A 25280-nucleotide genomic window follows, 5' to 3' on the forward strand; every position below is an offset into this window, starting at 1 on the left:
TGTAGCTCTCAATGAGACTTCTGCACCTGTTAACAGGTAGTTTGGCCCACTCTTCCTGAGCAAACTGCTCCAGCTGTCTCAGGTTTGATGGGTGCCTTCTCCAGACTGCAAGTTTCAGCTCTTTCCATAGATGTTCGATAGGATTCAGATCAGGACTCATAGAAGGCCACTTCAGAATAGTCCAATGTTTTGTTCTTATCCATTCTTGGGTGCTTTTAGCTGTGTGTTTTGGGTCATTATCCTGTTGGAGGAGCCATGACCTGCGACTGAGACAGAGCTTTCTGACACTGGGCAGTACGTTTCGCTCCAGAATGCCTTGATAGTCTTGAGATTTCATTGTGCCCTGCATAGATTCAAGGCACCCTGTGCCAGGCGCAGCAAAGCAGCCCCAAAACATAACCGAGCCTCCTCCATGTTTCACTGTAGGCATGGTGTTCTTTTCTTTGAAAGCTTCATTTTTTCATCTGTGAACATAGAGCTGATGTGACTTGCAAAAAAGCTCCAGTTTTGACTCATCTGTCCAAAGGACATTCTCCCAGAAGGATTGTGGCTTGTCAATATGCATTTTAGCAAATTCCAGTCTGGCTTTTTTATGTTTTTCTTTCAAAAGTGGAGTCCTCGGGGTCTTCTTCCATGGAGCCCACTTTCGCTCAAAAAGCGACGGATGGTGTGATCAGAAACTGACATACCTTCACCTCGGAGTTCAGCTTGTATCTCTTTGGCAGTTATCCTTGGTTCTTTTTCTACCATTCGCACTATCCTTCTGTTCAATCTGGGGTCGATTTTCCTCTTGCGGCCGCGCCCAGGGAGGTTGGCTACAGTTCCATGGACCTTAAACTTCTTAATAATATTTGTAACTGTTGTCACAGGAACATCAAGCTGCTTGGAGATGGTCTTGTAGCATTTACCTTTACCATGCTTGTCTATTATTTTCTTTCTGATCTCCTCAGACAACTCTCTCCTTTGCTTTCTCTGGTCCATGTTCAGTGTGGTGCACACAATGATACCAAACAGCACAGTGACTACTTTTCTCCATTTAAATAGGCTGAATGACTGATTACAAGATTGGAGACATGTGTGATACTAATTAAAAGAAACTAATTAGTTTGAAATATCACTATAATCCAATAATTTATTATCTTTTCTAAGGGGTACTAACAAATGTGTCCAGGCCATTTTAGAATATCTTTGTAGAATAAGCAATAATTCATCTCTTTTCACAGCTTCTTTTTTCTATGACATACCAAAGGCATGCAAGTATACATGATAAAATAGCTTTTAATTTCATCACTTTTCAGGAGGAATAAAGCATTATTTCAATGAGCTGTAAGGGTACCAACAAATTTGAGGACGTCTGTCTGTATATATATGTATATATGTATATATATATATATGTATATATATATATATATATATATATATATATATATATATATATATATATATATATATATATATATATACATACATACATACATATGAACTAATCCAAAACAAATCACCATCCAAATGAGAAGCATCATGAAAAGCATAACTACTTAACTGACTGAGCTGTCAATAGAGAGAAACAGTGAGAATGTTGTACCAAAATGACTGAAATAAGTTAGAGCAGAGTATTCTATTTACAGGGTGCTACAGTGTTTTGTTCACCTGGATGAAGGATGCCATCTGTTCTTGCAGCTCCTCGTGTCTCTCAACAATCAACTGCATATCTGCAACCCTTTTCACTTCCTTCTGGAAATCTGCCTCCACTTCTTGTTTAAGGAACCTTAAATACATGAAATGAGCACTCCCAACTTTGAATCCCTTAAATACATGAAATGAGCACTCCCAACTTTGAATCCCTTAAATACATGAAATGAGCACTCCCAACTTTGAATCCCTTAAATACATGAAATGAGCACTCCCAACTTTGAATCCCTTAAATACATGAAATGAGCACTCCCAACTTTGAATCCCTTAAATACATGAAATGAGCACTCCCAACTTTGAATCCCTTAAATACATGAAATGAACACTCCCAACTTTGAATCCCAGTTCCTAGGTATTTATATTCTTACCAGAAAAACCCCCATGGCATCTTGCCTTTAATGCTAGAACTACCAAGCCTTCTAATTATATATATATATATATATATATATATATATATATATATATATATATATATATATATATATATATATATATTAGTCAATTTGTTGTACCTGAGCTAATTTGGATTTGCCAAGAGAAATGGTGTGAAGACTTATGCAATCAAGACTTTTTGGTTTTTTATTTTTAATTACTTTTTGAATATTTCTATAATTGTTCTTTCACGTTGAAAGTGTAGATGATGTTGTGTAGATCAGTGAAACAAACTCCTACTTTAATGCATTTTGAGTTGTATTTTTTAGGCAGCAGAATGTGAAAAATGTTCAAGGGTGTGAAGACTTTTTCAAGGCGCACACACACACACATGCATACATGCATACATACATACATACATACACAGATGGAGTCAAAAGTTTACATACCCCAATGGAAATCTCAAACAAATTTTAGGGTACATTTTTTTGGCAAAACTTCAAAAATACTAATTCAAAAGTATTCATTATTATTTGTTTATTTAGCAGACGCCTTTATCCAATACCCTTACCCTTATCCAAACCCTTTGATGCTATGATAGTACTGGTCTACAAGGCACTAGAAATTTCAATATGATAATGCAGAACCTAATTCTAGAAAATGCTGGATTGTAGGTGAACATTCTTAGAGAGTATAAATAGGTTAGGAATAGGATGATTGCTGTCATTATCAATAAATCAATATGGGGGAAAACGTAATGAGCTATCTGAAGACCTTGGGCAGAAAATGATTTATTGTCATAAAGCTGGAGAAGGATACAAGAAGATTTCCAAGCACTTGAGTATCCCAATTTCAACTGTTGTTTCTATTATCAAGAAGTACAAGACTCATGGTCCTGTCACAACACTCCCTCAGTCTGGAAGAATGTTCTTTCACCAAGAACAAGTATAAGAATTATGAGGAAGGTTAGTAACAATCCGATATTGACTGCCAAAGATATTCAAAGTGAATTGGCTGCAAGTGGAACTTGGGTTTCCATTTCAACCATAGATCGAGTATTGCATGGTGAAGGTCTCAATGGTCGCAGGCCAAGGAAAAAGCCACTCTTAGGAAAACGTCACAAGGACAATCACTTAAAGTTTGCAAAATGGAATTTGAATAATGGATATGAGTTCTGGTCAAAGGTTTTGTGGAGTGATGAAACAAAAATCGAGCTATTTGGTCACACTGATAGTCTTTACGTTTGGAGAAAGTCTGGTGAGGCGTACAAAGAAAAGAACACTATACCTACTATCAAGCATGGAGGTGGGAACATCCTTCTATGGGGCTGTTTTTCCTCTAATTGCAGGAAATGTAGTTCCAATACATGGTAAAATGGATTCCATAGCATACCAAAAGATATTGGCCAATCATCTGAAACCTTCCGCTACAAAATTGGTTTAAAAGCACAACTGGACATTCCAACACAACAACGATCCAAATAAAACACACATCAAAATCTGCTTCAGTATGGTTAAAGAAGAATAAAATCAAGGTTCTGGAATGACCTAGTCAAAGTCTAATCTAAATCCGATTGAGAATCTTTGGTATGAGTTGAAGAAGGCTGTGCACAAGAGAAGTCCTCGGAATTTGAATGAACTGGAACAATTCTGCATTGAAGAATGGTCAGAGATCACTAAAGAATCAAGCCAAAAGCTCCTTGACAAATATCCGAATTGTTTAAAAGAGGTTATTATTGCTAAAAGGTGCCTCAACTAGCTATTAATTTAAATTTTCCTTGTCAGTGTATGAATAGTATCTATTTTTTGTAACTTTTTTTCCCTCATCCACAAAAGTAACACTTTTGCTACTAAAGATTTTTCCTATAATTTTGTTTTTGAGAAATTTCTAGAAATTATAAAAATTTACATTGGGGTATGTAAACTTTTGACTACAACTGTGTGTGTATGTATGCGTGTATGTATGTATGTATGTATGTATGTATGTATGTATGTATGTATGTATGTATGTATGTATGTTTTTTTTTTTTTTTTTTTTTTAAAACATATCCCAAGACAACTAGACATAATTATGGTGCTATTCAATTGGCAGGAGGTAAACATGACCAACAACTAAGCAGAAAGTATTACAAAACATTTCCCACATGGCAACAGCTCAATAGTTAACTTAATACTGTTGACAAGTTCAAACGTTTCTCCACTATATTCTAATTCCGATCAATCGATTTACAGAAAACAATAGCAAAGGTATGCACGGAGTATCCAGACACTGGCTGTTGTGGAATTAGACACTCTCCAATAATGAAATGAAATCTTGCGCTGCATCAGTAATACAAACTAACCAACCTGACAGGCAACTGGACCCCTTTTTGGAAGCCAAGGGGACCAAGATAGGACTGGTCATCCTTACCTGGAAGCAGGACCAATGTGTTGCAACTGATTGGAGAAATTCAGAAGAGAGACGTCTTTCTTCTCTGCTTCCTGCATCAGAGGCAGAATAATAGAAAGTGTGTTAGAATATACACTGGGAGGGGGGTGGAAAAGTTATGTAGCACATGAAAAACAAAAGCTATTAGAGTAACAAATATAGGGGCATGGGGCACTTCCCTCTAAATAAGCAGATAACTGCTGTTGTATTATAAAAAGTGAAGAGCATGCCCTCTGCGAATCAACTTTTTTGTCGGGAGACAAACTCCTGATCATTTAGATTGCCAATTGTAATACCGTATTACCGCAAGTTAAATTTTCTAACACTACACTGGCTCATTCTCCCTGCCTGCCTGTCAGCTCTGTGTGCGAGGTGATGACATCACTGTAGTGTAGAGGTTAGCATGTTTGCCTAGCACACCAAAGATCACTGGATCAAAAACTTTTTTTTATATATATTAATTATACTTTTATACTTACATAATTTAAAAGAACTGGATACATCCAGTGACTTCTGTGAATAGTGCAGCTGGCAACAAGGGAAAGACCACGTGACAGCCTGGAGAGACAGCTGACAGGAGGAAAGAGACCCCATTGGGGCTGGCAAGGGTTAGCTACCCTTGTCGGCAGTATCCAGCTCTGTGTTTACAGGAGGCTGGAGACACCTGCCCAAAGCTTCTAAGAAAGTAAAGAGAAAAATACCCCTAGAGTCTGCGAGAGCGGGGGTGGAAGATGACTCAACGTTGAAACAGATATGAGTATGGAGAGTACTTCACAAAAGACTAGTTCAAGATCGGCAGTTAGCAAAGACATGGAATTCCAGGTCTTTGTCTGCGGCTGGAGCAGGGGAGGGGTTTGAAGATTCATCAAGGGAGAATGAAATGCTTGAGTGGAGAAGGGACAAGGGCCTTGCATAGATCAGTACTTCTTACGAAGTCAGTCAAGTCAGTCGAATGAAATCCAGCGACAGGAAGCAAACCACAGGTTTGCAGGATATCAGCACCCCTGTCAGAGACGTGACGAGGACTTGCATGGACACAGTTAGTGATGAACCTAATGATCCTTGTGAACCCGGTCAGACAAACCAGCATAAGAGAGAAAAGAACCTCAACGGGCACAAGCCTGGAGTTAAATGGCCAAGAGCTTGTGAGAAAACTGCATGGGACACAGTAAACACAGATCTCTGCTTTGCATTGGAAAGATTAAGTGGGACAGTTGAAAAGAAGCTGGATAAATTTGGGGACATCATCTACGCATATGGAAGCGAGAGGTTTGGAGTTGAAAAAAGGAAGGAAAAAGTACAAACTATTCCTGGAAAGTCTAGACGGCAGCAGGAGATTGAACGCTTAGTTAGAGAAAGGAGACAGCTGAGGAAGCAATGGAGAAGAGCAGAACAAAGTCAGAAGGAGGGACTCAATCTCTTACAAAGGGTCATAAAAGATAAGCTTGCAACATTGCGCAGAGCTGAGCACCTACGGAAACGCTACAAAAAGAAGGAGGGTGCGAAAACTAACTTTTATAAAGACCCATTCAAATTTGTGAAGTTATTCACCAGTGAGAAGAATGGCACACTAAAAGCATCTAAGGTTGAGCTGGAAAGATATTTGGAGGAAACACATACAGATTCAAAAAGGCAGGAGCCTATGTCAATTCCGTCAGACATCCCACCTATCAATCCACCAGAATACCAAATGGAGGACTGTGCACTTAAGTGGAAAGAAGTAGAGCAAGTTGTGAAAAAAGAAAGGGCTTCATCATCTCCAGGGCCTAATGGAGTTCCGTACAGAGTGTACAAGAGTGCTTCAGGAGTTCCACGAATTCTGTGGAAATTGATGAAAGTGGCATGGGAAAAACAGGTTGTACCAAGAGCATGGTGCAGAGCAGGTGGAGTCTTTATACCTAAAGAAATATTCTACAAGCATCAGTCAGTTTCATCCTATTTCCCTATTAAATGTAGAAGGCAAGATTTTCTTCAGCATTATTGCTCAGAGATAGTCAACTTAACTATTAAAGAACTGCTTCATTGACACTTCAATACAAAAAGCGGGCATTCCAGGTTTCCCAGGATGCTTAGAACACATCAATGTGATCTGGCAACAAATTCAATCAGCTAAAAAAGGAGAGGAAGGAGCTCCATGTGACATTCCTGGATTTGGCTAATGCATATGGTTCAGTGCCACATGAACTTCTTTGGGCAGCATTTGATTTTTTCAGTGTACCGATGACAATAACAAATTTAGTGAAAGCCTACTTTTGAGATTTGCAACTTAGTTTTTCAACTTCAGAATTCAGCACTACATGGCAATGCCTAGAGGTTGGAATAATGGCAGGATTCACCATTTCTCCACTGGCTTTTACCATGGCAATGGAAGTAATCATTACAGCATCAAAATGGGTAGTAGGAGGAGAGCGCTTGGCTTCTGGAATGCGACTACCACCAATTCGAGCATACATGGATGACATGACAACCATGACTACAACAGTAACCTGCACTAATCGGTTATTGGACAAATTAACCAATAACATAGAATGGGCACGAATGCAATTCAAGCCCACTAAATCAAGGAGCATCTCTATAATTAAAGGCAAAGTAGTAGATAAAACTTTCTTCATTAACGGTGAGGCAATACCAACAGTGTCTGAGAAGCCAGTGAAGAGTCTTGGGAGATGGTACAACAGGGATCCAAAGGACACAGTTCGTGTGGGAGAAGTTAGACAACAAGCAGTGGAAGGGTTGAAGGAGCATAGAAAGCAGCGCTTTACCAGGTAAACTAAAACTCTGGTGCTTTCAGTTTGGTCTACTGCCGAGGTTGCTGTGGCCACTGACTGTGTACGAGGTTTCTTTGACAACAGCTGGAAGCTTTAATCAGTTCATACATCAGGAAATGGTTGGGAGTTCCACGCTGCCTCAGCAGAGTGGGACTTTATGGTAAAGGAATACTGCAGCTGCCTGTCTCTGCTCTAACCAAGTAGTTTAAGTGCGCCAAGGTCAGACTGGAAATAACATTAGTAGAGTCACGTGACAAATGTGTAAGGGAGGCAGCACCTGTCTTGAAAACTGGAAGAAAGTGGGCCAAAGAAAGCTGTGGAAGATGCAAAGGCTGCCCCTCGAATTGGTGATATCATGGGGCAAGTTCAGCATGGAAGAGGGGGTCTTGGTCTCAGTTCAGCTCCTCCTACATGGCACAAGGCAGCCCCAGCTCAACGGAGGAAGATGGTAGTCAACGAGGTGCAAAAGCAGGAGGAGAGGATGAGGTGTATAAGGCTATTTCCCAGGCCAAGCAGGGAGAATGGACGAGATGGGAGAGTGTGGAACAACGCAAGATTGGTTGGCAAGACCTATGGTCAATGGAACAGAGCAGGATCAGTTTCCTCATCAGGTCAACATACAATGTTCTCCCATCACCACAGAACCTAAACCTCTGGGTAGGAGAGGATCCCTCATGTCCTTTGTGTTCATCACCTGCAACGTTAAGGCACATTTTGGCAGGATGTAAAGTGGCTCTTAGCCAAGGACGGTTTACTTGGCGCCATGACCAGGTGCTGCGATGTTTGGCCTTAGCATTGGAAGACAAACGTAACATGACCAATAAGTTGCCACCTGTTCCATCAAAACACTACACACAAAAGACAACATTCCTCCGCTCAGGAGAGCAACCACCAAGAAAAGGTGTTAACCCTTTGCGGTCCATTGTCAGACCCTGTCCGACATCATCAAAAAAACGCAAAAAACGGGTTTCTAGTCTTTTTTTCTCCGGAAAAAGCTGAGAAAAGCTGGGAGCGACAGGAGCAGAGACAAGCCGATAAAATTTTATTTATTTATTTTTTTTTTTTTAAAAAGGCCTCTCTCATGATTAGTCATACTTGCCACTGGCATCCCATATGGGCGGTTATAAGAAAACAAGCTGGATGTTACTGTATCAGCGCACAGAGACTATCACGGACATTTGCAGAGCTTTTTTGAGATGTTACAGTAATAAAATAATGACTTGGATTGCATTATTGAGGAGTGAAACGAGTGAAAAGTAAACAGCAACTGTTTTTCCTGCCCGATGTCACAAATGCCACCGTGACTGTAATTTACTGTCCCAGATGCACCTTAGATACGCAAAACATCTGCCTGTGGAACAGGAAAACTGTACCTAATAAAAACGGTACTGTATGTATTACATATAATAAATAGGAGGAGTGGCAAACACTATTGCAGCAGCAGCAATGGTCATTCAAAATGATCTAGACCGCATTCAGAACTGGGCAGACACATGGCAAATGACATTTAATAGAGAAAAGTGTAAAGTACTGCACGCAGGCAATAAAAATGTGCATTAGAAAATATCATATGGGAGATACTGAAATTGAAGGGAACTATGAAAAAGACCTAGGAGTTTATGTTGACTCAGAAATGTCTTCATCTAGACAATGTGGGGAAGCTATAAAAAAAGGCCAACAATATTCTTGGATATATTGTGAGAAGTGTTGAATTTAAATCAAGGGAAGTAATGTTAAAACTTTACAATGCATTAGTAAGACCTCACCTAGAATACTGTGTTCAGTTCTGGTCACTTCGTTACAAAAAGGATATTGCTGCTCTAGAAAGAGTGCAAAGAAGAGCAACCAGAATTACCCTGGGTTTAAAAGGCATGCCGTATGCAGACAGGCTAAAAGAATTGAATCTATTCAGTCTTGAACAAAGACGACTACGCAGTGATCTGATTCAAGCACTCACAATCCTAAAAGGTATAGACAGTGTCGACCCAGGGGACTTTTTTGACCTGAAAAAAGAAACAAGGACCAGGGGTCACAAAAGGAGATTAGATAGAGGGGCATTCAGAACAGAAAATAGGAGGTACTTTTTTACACAGAGAATTGTGAGGGTCTGGAACCAACTCCCCAGTAATGTTGTTGAAGCCGACACCCTGGGATCCTTCAAGAAGCTGCTTGATGAGATTCTGGGATCAATAAGTTACTAACAACCAAATGAGCAAGATGGGCTGAATGGCCTCCCCTTGTTTTGTAAACTTTCTTATGTTCTTAATACACTGTTAGCATTGTGGATGTTCGCACTCATGAACACAAACACGAGAGTAGATGTTAAAACTTCATGCTGATTTGAACTCGGCTCTCTCCAAGATAGCACCAACTAAGACGTAGCTTTACAGTAAACTAATGTGATCCATATGTGTCTCCATCCATTTGCGTTTCCTTCCATATGATGATGTAGATATCTCCTTCTGCCTGGTGTTGATGGCTGAAGTGTAATGCTGGCTCCAGGGATCAGCTTACTGCCTCCCCAGCGCATCAGCACACACAACAGCTGCGATGCTGACTCCGGGGATCAACCACAGTGCGGTCTCCCCAGCGCATCAGCATGACAACCGTCTGGATTGATCTAAGTAGGGTACATCTCTGGGGTCTTCAAGTGCGCACCTTCCATCTCGGTGTTTCGTCGACCAGCCCACGACACCTCAAGAGGGCTCAACGGTGATTCTGACGTCCCAGTATCACCCCCCCTCCGTCCCCCACTCAACTCAGCCCAGCTTACTTACCCGTACATCAGCGTTTCTTTCTTTCTATTGTGCTTGAGATCCCCAGCTAGAATCTTTCCGTCTCAACCACAGTCAGTTGCTGCTCCTCTCTGCTGCTTCAGATAAGTTCTTCACTGTGCGACGCAACTCTTGGTCGCTGAATCCGACGTCTCTGAGAAACCGGGTTGTAGAGTGTGCCAGAAATCCTCGACAACCCACCTCCACTGGGTAAACCCGGACTCTCCATCCTCGCTGTTCCGCTTCAGTGGCTAGTTGAGCATACCGCAGTTTCTTCCTCTCATACGCCTCATCTACAGCATCCTCCCATGGCACTGTTAACTCTACCAGGTGAACAAGGCGTGTTGATCCAGACCACAAGACAATATCTGGTCGAAGGTTAGTGGTGGCAATCTCAGGTGGGAAAAATAAGCCGTTGACCAACATCTGCCAGCATTTTCCATTCTAGCAGCTTCCAGTTGTCTTGGGCGAGGATTGGTTTTAACCCTTTGCAGTCCATTTATTAAGTGCGCATCAGGTCCAATTTATTTTCACACGTGCAGTTAATTTTAGAAGCGCTGTTTAAAAGTATTTTTTTTTCCCCCCCACAGTCAAACAGGTTTAAAAGGCCATGCATATCAACAAAGCACTCACTAGGCATCTCCAGCCCCGCCCCACCCTTTCGTTCGCTATAGCTTTCACATATGCTAATAAATAAATAATAATAATAATAATAATAATAATAATAATAATAATAATAATAATAATAATTATTATTACATACCGATCAATCATCTCCTGATCACTCGTTTTATCACCTCAGTAATGCGATCCAAGTCATTATTTTATTACTATAACATCTGAAAAAAGCTCTGCAAATGTCTGTGATATTCTCTGAGCGCTGATGCACTAGCAGCCAGCTTGTTTCCTTATGGCCGTCGTTATCTGATGCCAGGGGCAAGTATGACTATTCATGAGATACGCCCTTTTTTTTCGGCTTCTCTCGGCTCTTTTCGGAGAAAAAACGACTAGAAACCCGTTTTTTGCAATTTTTTGATGATGTTGGACAGGGTCCGACATTGGACCGGATAGGAATAATTGCAGTGTTGGACCAGGTCCGACATATGACCGCAAAGGGTTAAAAGAACACCTTCTTGGTACTGATATCAATTTGTTCACATGGATACAGTGCTGTTTTGTAAAAAAAGCACCTTGTCATCGTGAGAGTGTCTTGAGGAACACTGACTGGTTTTAAATCTTTCCAGAATCATCATCATATCACTGACTCGTTTTGTACTGTGATTTCCACGAGTGCACCTCATCGCTACAAAATGGCATGTAAACAAATGGAAAAATGCGCTGCTGTTTCTCTTGCTACACAAAGCTGGAAATTGTTCGAGCTCTTGAAAAAAAACATGAAAATCATACACAAGTCGCCAAGCAATTTGGTGTTCCCCGTTCTGTTGAGTTGCTTCACCATTCTGTTAAATAACGTGCATGTCTTGTACAGTGCTGCTGCATTTTGTAACGTGTGTAGGGTTGCTGTGTTAATTTAGGTTTGACAGTTTATTAACGTTAAGTTAACCATATAGACTGAAACACACCCGCCAGTTAAATTTCATAGTACATAGCGATTAAGCTTTTTGATGGTGTTGTTTTGCTTTAGTTAACGTTAGTTTGTCTGTTACTGTATTATTATTAGTTTATTAACATACACTTGCTTATTGTTTTCTTTTACTTTTTTCATATGTTGATGCACATGCATCATGACAAGTAATATATTTGTATTAATTTATTTATTGATTCATATTGGCGGCTGGTGGCTAACTCTGCAGTGCTGCGTAAGGTTGACTAAACATTTTTACAATAAAAGGCTAATATTTAAAAAGGTTAGTGATATTTTTCATTAAAGCACAGACATGTTACTAATTGGTAGTTACCATGCAATTTAATATTGTAAAGACCACTTGTGCTTTTTTTTTATTTTTATATATAACCCAATTACTTCTGCTTTATTTCTGTAACTTAAAGTGCAAAAATGTGATTATATTTTGATGTACAAAATCATGTTATCAAATTGATAATTTTCTACCTGCAATAATGTTACAGGTACATTGTTTTTCTTTTTAAGTCACATATACTATATATAATAAATGGTCAGTTTTAAAGCAGGGGTACCCTAATTAAAACTGACCATGATATAGCCTTTGCTTTGGCATTCTTTTGAACACCAGACGATGCCAAGGATCATGTAATTGATCTTGTGTAATTAAATCGCCACTGTTGTCCATTTAAGACATTTGTTTTGCTTTCAGCACGAGGAGGTTTGTTAGGGTAGGTACTGTATATTTTTGCAGAACCAAAGTAGTCTTGTTTTTGTTTTTCTAATGTATTAGAATGGGGAATGTTATTAAAACACTATCACAGCAGCTTAAGAAATGGCTTATTGCTTATCATCTGAAAAGGAACCAAATATGTTTACTTGTTTTAAAAAGTGTATAATACAGCTTTAACTGACATCTTACAGTCAAGGCTTGATCAGCGTACTGCACAAGCGCATTGGAGCAACCAACTTTGCGGACGTCTAAAAAGAAAAAAAAAAAAGCATTCAAATGAGCAACTCCAGGAGCAGAAGTTAATTTGCTACAAGCTGTGGCCTCTAGAAACCTTTCTGAATTGGGCATAGGGATACGTACATGTGAGACGTGCAGCTGAGACTTGCTTCCATACATTCACATTCTTCCTGGAGAGAGCCCAGAGTGCAGAACTGTAAGAATCTCCAACCCCCACCACTTCACTCATGTCTCACCATCACAACGTAGTGCATCAGGTTCATCCCTGGTTTGTTCGCTTTTGTGTCCACCAGTTTGAGAAGCGATGTCATCCGGAACCCCACAGCACTGCCCGCATAGCCACCCTGCACACAATCAACCATGTATAACCAGACAGCATGAGAGGCAAACGTTCCCAGTACAAATACAGTGGTCAGTATTGGCAAAACAGTAGGCTTTCTGTAGTCAAGAGAACAACCCCACCCCCCCCCCCCTCCCCCATAGAAATCATTCCTGGTCTGTGTGTGATATCAAACTTACAACATTCCTATTGAGCAGCCCATAAAGAAGTGTTTCATCTGTGATATTTTCAAATTTTGATATATACAATAACTGTTCCCACTGTGAGAACCATTAACATGCACCCAGAATAGATGACAATGGATAAGATTAAAAAGAGGAAAGTACTTCCCCTACCAAGCCAACAGCACCACAGCTAGCAATCAGCTTCTGAAATGGTGAGATAGGCTACAGAAGCTTCAATTTAACCTTATGCCATTCCTAATAATCTAGAACTAAAACCGCAACACCTGATCTTTGTTCCCAATCTCTTATACAGAATGCTTCACATGGTGTACTCACAGCGTTCATGTAATTCCCCAACTTCAGCACTAGACGAATGACTGTATGCAAGTCAACACAATTTAGCAACTCTGGGGAAGACAGGCACTTGGTCAAGGAACAAAGTAGCAGTTTCTACATCCACATTTCTTAACTGGTGATCGTTCTATTTGTGTTCTATTTGACTATTGGAATTTCTGTAGCAAATTGTGACATCTTCAATGAAAAACTGTTTTAAAACAGTTCAATGGAAAGTGTTAATGGGAGCAGTATCACGTTTGTTACTAATACGTTAAGTTATAATTATGTTTTGATTTGTAGTTGCAAACATTCTACATATAAATGTAACAATTTACATAAGGCATAAACAACAATAAATTAGTGAATCTGTGTAAAAAATCCACTCCGAGTACAGTTAGGCACACTGCATTATTTGAACATAGATTCACCACTTAAGTTATTGCACTTAAAACTTTTCAACTGATATTTGTTCCAAATGCCATTACCAATTGTAATTAACCCATATTAATATTAGCAATATAACTGACTGGTAATGCTCAGTTTGAATTGAACACAGTGTAGCATTCTTAACACCTTCATAGCTTTGTTTAACTACGTGCACAATCCTTCATATAATTATGTTGAAAATCTGACATCATATGTATTCATAACATTTGATACAAATTCAGCAAAAAATATTTAATAGATCAAGAATTACATGTTAGGAATATGCACCTTATGTTGGTTTTCAAAGTGATTACGAAGATGTATGCAAATAGTTGCAGTGTTATATATCCTTTATGATGGTGTGGTGTCCAACTCAAAGTTTTACCAATGGACTTTAGAGATAAACAAGCTGTTGTCTACTGGCTTTTGTAACAAACTCATGAGACTTGTTTTTTCAAATCCACTTTAATATTTTAATTGATTTATTTTCCAATTCAAATGTCAAAGGATGGCATCATAGAAATGTTTTAAATTTAATTTTTATGCACAAGAGTATGCAGATGATTTCATTTTTCTATTTCACATTCAGTTTTTCACCCATCAGCTGGGAGACAAAATCGAAGGTTCTTTCACCTGTAAGTCATATTGTCTTCGTTAACAGTAAACTACAAAATCACAGACACACTGGTGGGAATCTGACGGTGCTTATCAAAGGGTTACTTGACTAAGGTCATTCAGGAGAAGCCTTCTCTTTAAAAGAGAGTGTGTACATTGATACAGGCTCAATCAGAATGAAAGGACAGAATGGTTTGTGCTGTAAAACCATCTCTATCCCTAATAATTCATTTACTCTGTACCAAACATCTAAAATCTCCACACCAACCACATTCCTGAGGCCTCGCGTGTACATCACGGCAGCATGCTTTTGCCAGTTTGTAAAACTTTTAATCAAATGAGCAAAGGGTTAAATATCAAGTGCTCTCCCCATAACCCAAACTTCCAGGGATGTTGGATTTTATTGAACAGCCTAGTTGTTCCATTCTTGTTTTTGTTGTTGCAATAAACAAGTTGATAAACAACAAGTTACCTCTAGCTGCAAACGTCATGGTGCAGATGGCGTAGTTGAGGTTTTCTACGTGTGGAATGAATTCCTCTTTTAGGACCATACACTGCAAGCGTTCCTTGTAGCTGTGGGTGGAGAGAGAGTTTGAAAGTTATTAAATACAACAAAGTCCCCTTAAAGTAAAAAATATACTGCTTTATGCTACTTTAGGGTTATTTCAGTCCTCAAATGCATGGTTTGTGAATTCATCTTCTAATTTGATTAGGTGCATCAAAAATTAGTTTCTGCAAAAGACATACTAGTTTTGGAAAATATATTCACAACTAAAAAAACCTAAATTACAACCCTATGTTAGCTGTGAAACTGTGAAGAGAGATGGATAAACTCACCTGGGCACCTGGACAAGCATAACCATGAACAAATCTGCTTCAGTGAGCCGAGTAAGACTTCCACGGAATGCTCGCAGCTTCTTCACCTGTGGGATGGAGAAGACCACTGGGATCAGTATGAGGAACAGTGGAGTGCTGTATCCGTAAACCTAGCAACACTTTTCTGGCTTGCTATGGCTAAATCTGCCCTATGCAATGCAACATTGGCAGAGACATACCATGCAAACCCTTTGATTCCTAGTTTTGTTCCTGAACACCAGCATTAAAAAAAAAATAAATAAAAAAATAAATAACACATTTTTGTTCACACTACAGAACCTAAAATCCACCATCAGATCATTGTTTTGTATCAGCTGTTATTCTATTTTGTACATTATGAAAAAAAAAAACACTATACCACCATGCAAAAATGTGAATGAAAATAGCTTGTGTGTTACTTCTGCACCTGTATTGTTGATAGCGAGAGGTCCATCAGCAAATTTCAGTTTTCTTTTTTTTGTGATTTTATTCAGCACTAGTTTTGTTGAATGAATACAAAAGGTTTTCCTCCAGATTCCAGTTGTAAAACATTTAAGAATAAAGAAGTATATAAAACTACTTTTTTAAATTAGGATTTGAGTGCAGGTTTGTGTATTTGTGTAAGCTTCAGTATTTAAGAAGATACAATTAGGTCCTAAAATGTATTAGTGAAAGAAAATAAGTTTTAGTAATTAAATCTGTAGTAGCCTACAGGTGTTAATGCAGATCTTGTTTGTTCAGTTACTTGTTCAGTGTGTTCATGAAGTTTATTCAAAGGCCTCCTAGCTGTTATACTCACGCCAATAAAACAGGGCATTTCCACTGCTCGCCCAAGTGGCCAGTATGCCCATCTGGTCAGGTTTTTATCGCATACTGGATGTAGCTAAAATGGCTACAAAGGAAGTGCAGGAGGTGCATGTAGAGAAGAAACAGACAAGGAAAATCGCTGCCACTGTGGCCAATTTTCTTTTATATGGGTAAAGCTCGCATATGACACTTCTTTTATATGGGTAAAGCTCGCATATGACACTTTTCTTTTATATGGGTAAAGCTCGCATATGACACTTTTTTGTTTTTCTTTAAGCTTTATTATATTCTCCGAAAGCAGAGAACTTTGTTAAATTGAACAATGTTCACCTTGCTTAGGTACACAAGACAAACTTCTGAAGTCGCACGGCTGTTTGGCTGTGCTCTTCTTAACTAGACTGCTTTTTATTTGTAATAAACCTATGGTTTAATTTATTTGTTACTGTCGTTTGTTTAATACAATACAAAATCGACCTTTGATGCACAGCAAGAATTTCAGAGGTTGGCCAGGTTCGGCAAAAAGCACTGAAATGCTCTTTTGATTCTGGCAGCTAGCCCTTGGCAGCCGAAGCCTACAGAGCCAGGCAGCGGAAACGAGGTATTAAAGAAGAGGAGAGCACAGTGCCTATTGTTATTATGCTATTCTATAAAGTTGCTGAAAGTAAATCAGTCTGCATCCAGTTGTTTGATTTCTACAACTTCTCATTCAAACCAGAGACTAGTTGCTAGTATATTTATCTTGGCATCTTTGCACTGGCTCCCTGTGGAGTTTAGAATACATTGTAAAGACTTTGCTTTTAAGTTATAAAGCCCTCAATGGATTAGCATCCAGTTTTTTCCAGGAGTTGTTGACCTCGTACACTCCTAGTCTCACTCTTAGATAACAGCATGCGGGGCTGCTGGTTATTCCGAAGGTGAATAGAAAGAGTATGGGAGGACGGGCCTTTTCTTGCAAGGCTCCAACACTATGGGACTCTTTCTTATTCTGTCAGAGAAGCTAGGACTCTTGCTGCCTTTAAATCAAGACTGAAAACATTAGATGAACCCTGTTTCATTGAAATTGAAATGTAACCATTACAGAATGGCATATAACCACTTATAGCCTGAATTACCTGAGCACTTATAACAAAGCTGCTCCTTTAAGAGCCCCGTATGCGTCAGATGTCATCACCACCCCCTGGAGATAATCCAAATGATGCATAAGGGTCAGCTCCATTTTCTCTTCAGGCCTGCTGCGTTGGAGTGAACGCAGCGACCTTGAAGGGTAATGGTAACATTTCTATTTCAGGGAACCAGAGTTATGATAATAAACCTAATGTTCCCTTTCAAGTACGAAATGTAACTATTACCGAATGGGATAAAATACCTAAGCCGTCGCAAGTGAAGGACTTGTCCATGGAACTTGGAACCGAAACAAACAAACAAACAAACAAACAAAACTGCTCTGATTGCTGCCAACTCGGAGTGTGGTCAACAAAATACGGCAGTGCCCTAACCAGAGAGCGTATGGAACTTTCTTTCCCTGTCAGACTGGGAAGGAGGTGGATGGAAGGCCTCCAATTCCACTGACTGGTTGATATGGAAAACAGAAATGCTTTAGGAAGAAAAACAGGATTAGTGCGGACAGTAATCTTAGTTCTAGCCTCCGCAAAACACAAACAGGCTTTCGCTGTTGAAAAGGCCTACATTTCACCTGTTCGCTAACCGGAGGTAATAGCATGCAGGAAATCTGCCTTTAAATGACAGGAATTTCAGCTATTCTGAATGTAGAGGCTGAAATGGTGGTTTTGTAAGTACATCCAGCACTACAAAAAGCCGCCAGCGAGGGACAAGGTCCTTTCTAGGGGGTCTAAACCTCAGAACACCTTCAAAAACTGTCCCGCCAGGAAGTGCTCCTGGGGAGACCGAGTCAATTTTAACCCTTTGCGGTCCATTGTCGGACTGGGTCCGACATTGCAATTATTCCTCACAGGTCCTTTGTCGGACTGGGTCCGACATCATTATAGCAACGCAATAAACGGGTGTTTAGTCGTTTTTTCTCCGGAAAAAGCCGAGAAAACCATTCAATTGCCGAGGTGCTACGCAGCAAGGGAGAGAGCGTGAACTTGGTACTGAATCCCGAGGAAGGGGCGGGGAGAGCCACTGGCTTCGCACAGGGCACACGGCTGCAGTGGGGACTTAAATCAAACCCTAAGCCAAGAAGAATTATCGCTAAAAGTGAAATTTCTTCAATATGTAATGAGAGAAAAAGTGAATTAAATCAACTTCTGTTTCTTTATGACCTAAAGTCAGAGCTCACTTCTTCCTCAGACACGCTGAAAGAGAAAATGGTGCTGAGCCTTACGCGTCATTCCAGGGGGCGGAGACGGCGTTTTAATGCACAGGGGGCTCTTGAAAGAGCAGAGCTCAGGTAATTCACACTATAAGAGGTTATATCCCATTTCGGTAACGGTTACATTACATCCCATTTCGTACTTGAAAGGTAACGTATTTTTACAAACTAGCCTTCTATCAGTTTTTGGTTTTATTATACAATAGAACTGCTTTTTTGTTGTCCTTTCTAATTTGAAATTGTATTAAACATTCCTATTATGTTGTCTTTATTGTTCTTTTTATATAAACTGGATTTCTTTCTGTTACCAAACGCTGTATTTAACCGTTTTATTACAACGGATTGATTTTTAAATTTGGTGTAAAAGCGCCTTGGAGTCCATGTGATGTAAGGTGCTATATAAATGTGAATAATTAAAATAAATATCGATCACATGGTTACTGCAGTGCCGCTGATAGCAATTTTAACTTTTTGCTATACAAAATTAAGATAGGATTGACTGAACATATAGGACAGCTAGGAAGCACACTGTAGACTACATTGCAAAGACAACATTCAGAGGGCATGCAATTGAATATAGATTTTCTTTCATCAAGCAGAAAAATGCTAAAATTCCATAAATGAATACAATTTAAAACATTTTCCACCCGACTGATTTGAAACAGAGATTAAACATGAATGATAACATCTGAGGTCCTTTACCAGAGATTAGGAACCTCTTACTGATCAATCCGGTTAAAGAAAATCTCTGATCCATTTTCTAATATATAAATAAAACTTGACCCACTTCTCCATCCTCTGGCAAGAGTTTGCAAAGCTCTTGTAGTTTTCCTACTCCAAATTTATTCATGGAACCTAGTTTAATGTCTTCCACCATCTCCTGAATAGGCCTGCAGTAAACAAAAAATAAACAAACAAACAAACAAACAAACAAACATTATTTACTGCCACAGAACATTACAGGTGTATGCTGTGATTGAATGGGTAGTGCCTGGTTTGGGTGACAAGTGGTCAAAGTTCAAGGGTCGAACTTGAGCTTTAGCACCTCATTTCATTAAATTTGAGTTCACTTAGTAAAATGAAGCAATTTATTTAGCCATTCCTTGCAAGTCTAATTCACAAAATGGTTCTCAGGTTTTTCAGCTTGTGAAAGTAAATGGCCTGGTGAAATGTCTCATTTTTCAGAAAAAAGCAGATCTCTGCTGAAGAAGAGACTAGATAATAAGCCTAAATAAGAAATGTAGATAAACTACCAGGTAACATTATCTGGAGTAATTAATAGAGTTTATTTCTGCTGAACAGTGAATTTTGTGACCCCATCCGTAACTTCATATACTTAATCATAAACTGATAAAAGCATTACCCAGTGGTTAAAGAAATGGGCTTGTAACCAGGAGGTCCCCGGTTCAAATCCCACCTCAGCCACTGACTCATTGTGTGACCCTGAGCAAGTCACTTAACCTCCTTGTGCTCCGTCTTTCGGGTGAGATGTTCTTGTAAGTGACTCTGCAGCTGATGCATAGTTCACACACCCTAGTCTCTGTAAATCGCCTTGGATAAAGGCGTCTGCTAAATAAATAATAACACTGTGTAACAATTTTTTTTTTTTTTTTGTTCCTGGGTAGTAAGTGTTATTTCCTAATTGCTTATGCCTCAAAAGTATAGAAAATGGCTATTATTCCCCACAAACTTTGCTTTTGTGACCAGGACAGTGATATTTTGAAATTGACCTATTTTCCAGAACATTCCAGATAGATTCAGTGCTATGTAAACTTGGAGTAACTTCTAGAACTTTCCAGTAATATAAATAGTAGTATAAATACAGGGGCCTTAAGCCCACCAGTTCAGTTTAGTTCCAGCTGCCTAAGTGGATACATATCTGCATTTTTCTGAGATGGCATCAAGAGGCTGCAAGCATCCGGCAGACACATTTTGAGACTTTAAAATGGTGACATTCCTGATGGGTCTCCAAGGCGGTTTTACCAAGTTTCCCTGCTATCTGCCTTTGGGACAGCAGGGACACCAAGGCGCACTACCACAGGTGGGACTGGCCACAGCGGACCGAGTTCTCTGTGGGGAGGAACAAAGTCAAGTGGGAGCCACTGGTGGACCCCAGGAAGGTGCTGATGCCACCACTGCACATCAAATTGGGCCTTATGAAACAATTTGTCAGAGCTCTAGATAAGGAGTCGGCAGCTTTCAAGTACCTTTAAGACTTCTTCCCTAAGCTGTCTGAGGCAAAGGTCAAAGCCGGTGTCTTCGTCGGACCACAGATAAAGAAGATCCTGGAGTGCAATGAATTTCCCAAGAAGCTCACTAGTAAGGAGAAAGCGGCTTGGAACAGCTTTGTCGCAGTGGCTCGGGGCTTCCTGGGTAATCACAAGGCCGAAAACTATGTGGAGCTGTTTGAGACTCTGGTGAAGAACTACGGCACAATGGGCTGTAGGATGTCCCTCAAAGTCCATATCCTTGATGCTCATCTTGATAAATTCAAGGAGAACATGGGAGCGTACTCGGAGGAGCAAGGCGAGCGCTTCCACCAGGATATACTGGACTTTGAACGCCGCTACCAAGGACAGTATAACGAGAACATGATGGGAGACTACAATTGGGGGCTGATTCGTGAAAGTGATTTACAGTATAATCGTAAATCTCGAAAAACTACTCACTTCTAAATCTTTTGTAGTCATTTTTGTATTACTTTAGTATAAATACATGTTAATTTGGATTCATATGTTGTTTTTTTCTGACTATGTGAATGAAGAGACACAAATTCGCCCGTTTTCTCATTGGAAATAGGTAAATTTCAAAATATCACTGTCCTGGTCACAAAAGCAAAGTTTGTGGGGAATAATAGCCATTTTCTATACTTGAGGCATAAGCAATTAGGAAATAACACTTCCTACCCAGGAACAAAAATTGTGTTACATAGTGTAATAATAATATATTTCCTACTGATTTTTATGATATAATTCATTACAAACTTGGAATCAAGAGGATTTATTACATGGTACAAGTCCAAAACACATTATTCTTAACCTTGAAATTTCTTATGAAATGTACAATATACGCACACAGTCTTTTTCCACCTCTTCATACTACATCCAAAGTACTGGGACTCTTACCCAATATCTTGTGCATAGTTTATGAATGTATGTCATTAAGCTGCTCACTGCCAAGTTCTTACCACAGCATTCCTCCTCCATGACAACATGGTGTTCCATACTTACCTTTTTTTTTTCTTTTTTCTTACCAATTTTTTCTTATTTTCTCCAATTTAAAAAGTCCAATTATTTTTATTTCAACCCGGCTCACCACTGCCACCCCCATGCTGACTCGGAAGGGACGAAGATGGACACAAGCGTCCTCTGAAACGTGTGCCGTCAGCCGTCCGCTTCTTTTCACTCTGCGGGCCCGCCATACAACCGTCTCATGGCTACAGCGTCGGAGGACCACGCAGCTCCGGGTAGCTTACAGGCAGGCCCGCAGGCACCCGGCCAGTCTACATGGGTCGCTGGTGCGAGGTGAGCCGATGATACCCTGGCCGACCTAGACCCTCCCCACCCAGGCGGCACTCGGCCAATTGTGCGCCACCCCCTGGGAACTCCCGTCCAAATTAATAGTACACAAACCCTGATGTCACTGAAAAGTTTTGCGTTGTTTATTAGTCTTCACATGTACATTCACCGGGAGTTTGTTTTAACCTTCAAATTAATCTCTCACAACAACAGAGTTAACCAGAAACTGCTCGAGAATTCAAGTCATGTTGAAGAACTTCACTGCAGCTGGATAGATTTTTTGTTAAGAATACAATGCTGTTATACTGTTAGTTGGGTTAAAGATTATTTTTGAAAACGGCCCTACTACTAGGTGACAGACAAATGTGACTCTTCTATTCTCATAGATGGCGTGGCTCTAAAAGGACTACGCTTATTAGACAACATTTTGTGATATTTTGCTTCTGTCTTTTTTTCTCTGGCCACACATACCTAGGTCATTTGAGAAACACAAGTCACTCGTAACATTTTGGAGATGGACTGTCGCCGAGTTGTCTTCTTTTCCCCACGTTGAGTGACTATCAGATTCCAACAGAGATACAGCTGTGTCTTTATCCAGGCTGTTAGACCTGGCCAGTTGCATAAAGACAGACTAACATTTGAGACTATGTCTAATGTTAAGTCAGTCTTGCTAAAGCCATACGGCATAAACATGTCTTACCTAAACCGGTCAAACTAGCCAAAATCACAATGTACTCTGGGTGATTTAAGACACTGACCGAGAAGGCAACAATGGCCGATGTTAGAAAAAGATGTACATAGTTTACCACAGCTGAAAATGTATGTATTTGAGGAATACAATGTTGAAAAAGGAACACAGTTAGGGACATTTTCTAACAAGTGCACGAACCAGTACAAAACACCAAGTATGGGGAAGAACTACTGAGAAAATAAATAGTGTTAATACACGGAGCAAGCGGTCTGTAAAAGACGTGCAGAAACGGTGGAAAAAATATGGTGCAGGCTATGCAGCTTCACTCCAACCATGCAGCAAATGCTGAACATTTTCAACATCATCTGACCCCATGCGATTTCAGGTGGCAGACGGATGAGAAAAGGCTGTACGACTTTCCAAAAAAGACATACGGTCGCAGAGTGTGGATGACGTGATCTCGACCTGTCGCACAGAGTCTGAAGTATGAAAAAACCTTCAGTTTCAGAAAAGTTGTTGCCTCTGAAACAGACAACAGTGTTACTGAAATTATTTTAGATGTAGCATAGGTGTAATTTACACAGGGCACAGGTCCCCCTCACTTTTCAATGATGGGGGAAACATCCCCCTCACATTGCAGGAGTACTAAAACTTATTTCATGATCATTTTTTGTTATAATTCACTAGTCCGTATAGACGTCAATGGGAAAAAAATGGGATCGGATCCAGGATCACTGGAGCCGGATCATGAGATGGTGTTTCACTATGAGGATCTGGATCAGGCTTCGCTGATCCGTAATGTTGATCCGATCCTGGAGCTGCACACACCTTAACTGGGGAAACTGACAAATGAGAAGTGAACATACGTGGCGCGTAGTTTAGACCCCGGCTGACATTTGCATACAGCCTGAGATCACAGTAATGTTGGGGAAAAATGGTAAACCGATGGTTTAGGATGCACTATGTTGCTGTATCCAAAACACAGGAAAATGGTTTAAGTTTGTAGTTCACCATAGCTTGTGTTATTTACTAATGTTAAATCACACTGAGGTTTCTGTCTACTTAAATTTAACACTTCATTTTAAATTGAAACAGTAAACTTAAAAACGGCAAAATGACCTTTGTGCAAATATATAGACATCAATAAAAACTAAATACCATTACCAATAACTTTTTACACAATAATTATACCAAATTAAATCACAATATTTTACTGATTCTAAATTATTTTGCATGTTTAAATACATCGCACAGACTCTCGCATCTCTATCAATGTTCCAAAGACTCACTCTAGGTCACATTTTACTAAACATGTTTAAACTAATAAATAAACACTCACCATAACAAACATTATCGTATTCATACTAGTAACGTTGAGTTCTTACCTGTAAACAGGAACAGTACGTTTAAAGTTTGAAACTCATTGTCTGGAGCTTGGTGCTATTTACATTTATTGTTGATACACTACAAGTAACTTTTCTTATACCACTAATACAGTACTAGCATCATTTTAATAGCACAACTCTGTTTATCTTAAATATTTCAATTATGGGGAAACCTCAACATTTCTAGAAATATATTTCAAGGGCAATTCTCATCCCTCTCATTAAATCTGCATTATGCCACACTGCACTCAACACTGGCTCAGGGGTCGGTTGTAAAGGGATCCGATCCTGGATCCAGGCTCCGATCCAAGAGGAGCTTCAGGGCTCTTCGAAGACTAAAGCCATGGCTTCGTAATTCCATGACTCAGAAGCGACTGAATAATACAGCTATTTGCCACACTCATCACTGACAACATTGTGCCAACAATTTATTGGTTGAATGATTAAGCCGCAGGAATGTCTTTGGATCTTTTAATTAGACATACAAGGGATGCAATTCTTTCTTATGCTTATTTGTAACGTACTTTATTATTTCAGTACAGAATCATCTTCATGCATGCCCCAGCTACAGAAACTGCCCCTTCCCCACTTTAAAACAAAATTATGCCAACAACAACAACAACATTTTAAAATCAACACATTTGTTCATTTTCAAACTGCTATCCGTTACTGTGTAGAACGTAACTTTTTTTAACATTAATTGTAATTGTAATACAAGGTGAATGAGCATTTAAATATATACTGTACACAGAGTATGGAGCGCCAATTAATGTAAGGGCAACAATAAATAACTTAGTGAAACGTTGAACCCCTTGCTATTGGACATACCAGGTAAGTTCTCCAAAACGCTCTCCTCAGTGCTGCGTAATGCATCAGGTACGTCTTAATTTAAAAAACGACAGTTTTTAAACAAATTTATAGCCTGCTTGAGTGCTAGCGCTATGCGACATCAGCGAATTTAAAACAATCTGCATGAAGCTTTCGTTTCTGTTCAATGAAGATCGATGAAAAAAAAAAAAAAAAAAAAAAGAGATTTATTTTGATTAGCAGGTTCATTACTATCTCGCGTTTCATGAATTAAAATTCCAGATTAAAACGGCCGATTATCTACCTTTACTTGTAAGCCTGTGTTTTTCATCAGTTAAATCCTTTACATTTAAAAATTGTCTCATATTAGAAAAGTGTTAAGGAATAGAATTTGTTTTTCTGTTAGAACACTGGTACCT

General features: G+C 39.5%; 1 protein-coding gene across 2 annotated transcripts in view; it reads right to left on the reverse strand.

The window, feature by feature from the left end:
- Nucleotides 1-25280, reverse strand: part of fhdc4 (FH2 domain containing 4) — a 96471-nt gene that overhangs the window by 12853 nt on the left and 58338 nt on the right. For both annotated transcript variants that reach the window (XM_059029730.1, XM_034008496.3), the window contains exons 4-10: nucleotides 19248-19350; nucleotides 15304-15389; nucleotides 14939-15039; nucleotides 13426-13496; nucleotides 12822-12929; nucleotides 4474-4544; nucleotides 1651-1768 (exon numbers count right to left, since the gene is read on the reverse strand). In XM_059029730.1, coding sequence (XP_058885713.1) covers nucleotides 1651-1768; nucleotides 4474-4544; nucleotides 12822-12929; nucleotides 13426-13496; nucleotides 14939-15039; nucleotides 15304-15389; nucleotides 19248-19350 — 658 coding nt within the window. The remainder of the gene's footprint in view (nucleotides 1-1650; nucleotides 1769-4473; nucleotides 4545-12821; nucleotides 12930-13425; nucleotides 13497-14938; nucleotides 15040-15303; nucleotides 15390-19247; nucleotides 19351-25280) is intronic.

The sequence above is a fragment of the Acipenser ruthenus genome, chromosome 9 (assembly GCF_902713425.1).
Source record: "Acipenser ruthenus chromosome 9, fAciRut3.2 maternal haplotype, whole genome shotgun sequence".
NCBI classification, from domain to species: domain Eukaryota; kingdom Metazoa; phylum Chordata; class Actinopteri; order Acipenseriformes; family Acipenseridae; genus Acipenser; species Acipenser ruthenus.